Below are 5,945 nucleotides of genomic sequence, written 5' to 3' on the forward strand. Positions count from 1 at the left end.
GGGGAAAGTGTGTCTCATCTTCTGGCTGGGGTTTCTAAGAGTGGCATGAGAGCAATCCCCACTGCATAAGTACTTTTCAAGCTTCTGCTTGTGTCATGTTTACGAACACCCCTTGGACAAGGTAAGTAACATGGCCAACCCAGATTCAAGAGATGAAGAAACAGACTCTACTCTGGATGGGAAGAAAGGAATCTGTGACCATTTTTGCAATCTATTAGAGTATTCGTGTATGTGTGTCTATGTGTATTTAATCACCTTAAATAAATGGCTATAAAATGTGCATTCTTTTGCAACCTACGGATAGTTCAGTTGATTCGTTTTCACCATTGTATATACCATAGTTAATCCACTCTCTTATTGATGGACACCCAGGTGTTTTTTAATTTTTTGCTTAGCAAATAAATGCTGAATTGAGTATCTGTGCACATAATTCTTTGTGCACATGTGACATATTCTTTGGGATATTATGGCTGCATCAATTTTTACACCTACAAGCAATATACAAGAGTTCTCATTCCTCCACATCCTTGCCAACACTTGCTATTGTCAAACTTCTAAATTGTTGCCGCTCTAACGGATGGCAATGGTATCTCATTAATGTTTTCATTTGCATTTTCCTGAATATGGTTGGGACTGAGCATCTTTTTATTAGTTTATAAGCCATTTTGATTTCCTTTTCTGTGAACTGCTTGCTCCTATTCTTGGCCAATTTTCTATTGGGTTGTCTTTTTCTCATTACAATTTCTTTATATATTCTGCACTGGTTATACGTATTTGAAAACATCTCCTTGGGGACGGTTTGTCTTTTCATTCATCTGTTTTTACGGAAAATTTTGTTGAAGAGAATTTCTTTGTAATCTTAATGTGTTAAATGCACCAATATTTTCCTTTATGATTTATGTCTTTTTGCATTTTCAAGTTATACATATACTCTCTTGTGTTGTCTTCCAAAAGTTTTAAACCTTTGTTTTTCTCATTAAGGTATTTCATCCCCCTGGAGGTGACTTTTGTATAGGGCACCAGCACCATCAGCTGAAGAGTGCCTGCCTTCCCCACTGATGTGCTGTGCCATCCTGTTACATGTATGGACCTGTTTAGGCTCTTCATTGCATCCTGCTGGATTACTTGACTTTTCCAGCACCAACACATCCGTGCATAACTACTATCGCCTTATAATAAACTTTGAACATCCAACAGAAAGAGCTATCCCACCTCATTTTTCTGCAAAATTGTCTTGATTATATTTTCACTGATTGATTATTCTTAGTCCTTTGTTTTTCTGTGAGAACTCGGGAATCAGCTTGTTAAATTCTAAACAAAAACACTTTTAGGGTTTTGATCTAAATTGTACTGAATGTAGAGAATAATTTGAGGAGAACCTCGGTCTTTGATTTCTAGCCTTTAGAACTGTGAGAAAATCAAGTTCTGTTGCTTAACGCCTCCTCGCCCACACCGACCCTACCCCTGCCCAGCCTGTGGTATAGTATGTAGTTATGGCAGCCCAAACAGATTAGTACACCTACCTAAAGTGAGTTAGAGTATCTTGCACTTTGCAAGTCTCTCTTTGTCTCATACATCACACTTGAAATTACTTGTTTGTGTCTGTTTTCCCCACTGGACTGTAGATATCATGAAGGAAAGTAATTCTTGTTTACTGTTACTGTACTATCCAGTGCTTAGCAATACTAAATTCACAGCAAGAGCCCAAGAAATAAATGTACAGAATCTATACACGTGTGGCTACATAAACTATATATGAAATAAAATTAGAAATTCAGTTCCTCAGCAGCACTAGCCACATTTCAAAAGCTCACTAGCCACATGCAGCTACTGATTACCATAGTGGACCGTGCAGGTTATAGAACAGCTCCGTCATCACAAAACGTTCTATTGGGCAGCAACTGAAGGAATGATGAGTATGGAGGAAAGTTAGCCAGGTATAAAAAGATGGGGAGTCAGAGGCAGAGACAAAGGCAACAGGCAGAGTATGGACCCGAAGGGTATGTTTAGGGAACTAGAAGTATTTTGTTGCTGCTCAAGTGTGAGGTAGGGAGAGGAGAGAGGTAAGGAGAGGTCATGGGAGGCCTCAAGTCCTGATGAGAGCTTGAACTGTATTGTGGCTGCCAAGAGAATCCAAGCAGAGAAGTGTCTGGGTCAGATTTGCATTTTAGATACATTACTCTGTGGGGAGTGTCAGCCCGGGGGCAGGAAAAACAATCAGAGGGTTGCTGAAATAGTCTGGGTGAGAGAACCAGAACAAAGGGAAGACTGGGGTGGACGCAGCTGGAGAAAGAGCCAAACTTGAGGGCTGATTGAAAGTAGGGCTGAGAGATGGGAGGAGTCTGATGTGACTTGTAAATTTCTGGATGGTGGTGCCACCTACTGAGGCTAGAATGAAGGTGAAGATAGGAGAATCAGGTTTTATGTGAGAGGAGGACAGAGGGGGAAAGGATAACTCAATTTTGGACAGATTAATTTGCAGTGTTTGTGGGATACAGTGGATGTGACAGTTGGCACAGAAGTTGGGGCTCAGAAAAGAAAGCTGGGTGGCAATTGAGATGTGAGGGTCTTCAGCAAACAGGTGGTAGTTAAAACCACTTGCTTGGACTAGACCACTTGAAGAGAAGGAGTGGGCCAAGGGCAGAACTCCACAGAACGACATTTAGGGATGGGCAGAGGAGAGGCCCATGATGAGCACAAAGAACACACTATGGTTGTGTCATTTATCAAATTACCCAAACTATTTTTAAAACCATTTTCTTCTTTGGACCCAGAGAACCTGCTGGAAGCAACAATTTCAACATATTTCTATTTAATATGTAAGGTTTGCTTGCTTATCGCTGTCCTCAAACAAGCCCCCTGAAGTACTGACTGCTTTGGAATCTCTTGAACGTGGCAGGTAGGATCAGAGTATGTCCTTTAAGATCCCACTGTCTAAGCTGGGGAAGGGGCCTTCTTTCCTTGAGAAAGAGAGACAGGGGTATGCCAACCACAAGCCATCAATGTAATTTCATAGATCCTGAGGGAAAGCCATTTGATTTTGCCTCAGCAGCTAAAAAACGGAAATAGCTCTACTCTAAATAAAACAAGAGGTATCGCAGACTGATTAAGGAGGCACCTAAGTGATCTCCTTGAAGGGGACAGCTAGGCTTATTGGTGATGGAGAAATAGCTCCTTTTGACCTGATTCTACATGGAAAGGAGGCAAAATATGGCAAAGGTGAAATATGACTGTCAGCCTAAATTCCAACAGAATGTTAACAGCTTCTCTGATACCAATAAACAGCCAGAAAATACTATCCCCAGAATCTAATGTTACTTGCTTCTCAATGCCCTATTTAATTTCAATCACACTTTTTCTTAAGAGTCATAAACCCGTCGGATGCCCCAAGAACTAACTTAGAGTAATCATTTCCCTTTAGTCACTCCACCTCACTAAAGTAGGATTTGTTTATGATTCACTGGTACTTACTGATTTCATCCACATTTTTAAGAAATTTCTGCAAGTCTTTCTCTTGATCGTCAGCCATGGTGAACCAGAATCCCTGAGGGAGGCAGCATAAATGATGAAAATTAATAATAATGAAACGCTAAACAGAATTTGTCAGGCTGATTAGCCTTCTAAGACTAAAAGCCAAGTGGTTATTTTAAAGATGGATTTGTGTTTATAAATGTTATGAATAACAGCAGGATGATCTATTTTACTCTGACTGCTGTTAGGGTCAAGGGACACTCATTATTTGCGGTGATACCTCCCTCCACTGGGGAAACCACTCTGCAAAATGTTCTTCCAAAGCCAAAATCAACCGCTGTGATTCAGGGACCTGGCGGGAATGAGAGCAGTAGACAGGCCTCCAGAGATGGAGGATGCTAATTGTTTTTTCTTTTTTCTCTAGCAGAACAATCACGAATTTATTTGTACTTAGCAGCAGTTTCAAAATACATGAAATATAAACTAACAAAATTATAAAGAGAAAATGACAACTCTATAACCACAATGAGAGATACTATCTGAAGCTAAGGAGTCAGGCAGAATATTTGAGTAATAAAACTAATAAACTTAATCTGCAATTTAAATCAAATCCTGCATTTAACAAATACAGAATGCTAATTATTTCCAATTATACTTGGAACATTTACAAAAACTGACCAAGTGGCAGGTCAGAAAGGAAGTCTCAACAAAGCCCCAAAATTGTTATCATTCAGACCACATCCTCTAACCATAATGTAGGCCGTTAAACTAGAAAATAACAATAGAATACGTTCTTAAAAAGTATTTGACAAATTTAAGATGCAATCCTAAATAAATCAGGAATTGAAGAGGAAATCACAACATATTCAGAAATTAACGATGAAAGTACTACATATCAAAACATGTAACATGCAGTTATAATGCTTAGATGTAATTTTACAGCTTTATATGAATTTTGTAAAACACAAGAAGGAACCAAAATAAATTCAATTTACAACAAAGACAGGGAGGGTTGAGGACAAAGTGAGAGAAAGGAAGTAGAAATTAAACAGAAAAATTAAAAAATAGCAAATATTAACAGAACCAAAATCTGGTTCAATAGGAAAACTAATTAGAGGATGCTAATTCTTGGCTTTGATCATGACAGGCCAGCCCAGCCAGCAGCCGGAACCTGGCTATGTGATAGGTAACCAGAGATAGGGCAATCTGCAACCTAATGTCCAAAACTGTTTAAAATATAATCTTCTGACTTGTTTCTGAAGAGTGGAGAGAAGCTACAAATTGGATAAAGGGATTAGTATTTGACTGGCACCATGCACCAATGCCTCTTCTCGTCTTCAGGTACTTCCGATTTATTACTCCTCCGTTGTTTCTGAGTGAGAAGGCGCATGGTGTAACCAGTAGTTCCCAAAGGTTCATCCATAGATCATAAAAATCATCCCCAAACTTGTTAAATACACAAATTCCTCAGCCTTAGCGCCAGAGCTCCTCGGTCAGTAAACCTGAGATAGTATCCAGAAAATGTATCATTTTAAACACTCTCCAGGTGATTCTGATTTACAGCGAGGCTTAGTAGTCGTGTGACACACCTGTAACTGGGCATTGAAATCTGCCACAAAGAAGCTGTGTTTTTTTATCTAAGACTCCATTAATTACAAACTGTGTGGCCTCAACTAAAGTCACAACCTCTCTGAGCTCCAGAGCCCTTATGCATTCTATGGAAACGGTGAGGACTATCCTGTGGATTAATTTGAAAGGTCTGGAAACCATGAGTGGTAAATGCGAGGCAACCTTTTTTGCAAAATCGGGGTGGGGATGTGTGGCTTAAATAAATGATCGCTAGGGTTCTTTTCTAGTTCTAACATTTTGGATTCCCACGGAACTAAGGAGGGACACAAGAAAGGCTCAGAACTTTTTCATGGGCAAGCGCCAACCCTTCAGCTCCCAGGGCAGGGGTCGAAGGGCACGCAAGGCCTGGGCAGAGAACCCACTACAAGACGAGGCTAGGCCAGGCTTCTGCCATAAGCCTCCGGGCGCTCGGAGCTCCCCTCAGCAGGAACTGCTGACCGGCCAGACGAGCGCTGGAGCCCCACGACGTTTGTTTTGCCCCAGACGTCCCTCCCCGACCGGCGCAAAGGGGCGGGGCCGACGGCACCGTTGCCCCGCAACCGCTCTAAAGCGTCCGCCGGTCCCGTGCCCTCCACGGCGGTCCCAGCCCTCAGACCATACAGTTCCATCTGCTGAGGCCCAAACCAGCATCCTCTGCTCGGTTCTGACGGTCAGATCAGGACTAGGTCCCAGGGCAGACCCCGGGCCACCTTGCTGCACTGACCTGACGCGCCCAGGGTTGGACAGGAAATGACGGCTGTGCGCCGACGGAGATTGATCAAGGCTGGGGCCGGGGCGTGGCCTGGGGCTCGGGGCCAGGGGCGTGGCCTGGAGCGGGTTGGTCCGGGGCGTGGTCTCGGCGGGGG

At 42.3% G+C, this 5,945-nt stretch overlaps 1 protein-coding gene across 1 annotated transcript in view; it reads right to left on the minus strand.

Moving 5' to 3' along the window:
- Positions 1 to 5,033, minus strand: part of TTC12 (tetratricopeptide repeat domain 12) — a 54,354-nt gene extending 49,321 nt beyond the window's left edge. Inside the window, exons 1-2 of the mRNA XM_019665231.1 lie at positions 4,784 to 5,033; positions 3,472 to 3,544 (exon numbers count right to left, since the gene is read on the minus strand). Coding sequence (XP_019520776.1) covers positions 3,472 to 3,544; positions 4,784 to 4,894 — 184 coding nt within the window. The 5' untranslated portion in view covers positions 4,895 to 5,033. The remainder of the gene's footprint in view (positions 1 to 3,471; positions 3,545 to 4,783) is intronic.
- Between the last annotated feature and the right edge of the window lie 912 nt (positions 5,034 to 5,945).

The sequence above is a fragment of the Hipposideros armiger genome, unplaced genomic scaffold (genome assembly GCF_001890085.2).
Source record: "Hipposideros armiger isolate ML-2016 unplaced genomic scaffold, ASM189008v1 scaffold_437, whole genome shotgun sequence".
NCBI lineage: Eukaryota > Metazoa > Chordata > Mammalia > Chiroptera > Hipposideridae > Hipposideros > Hipposideros armiger.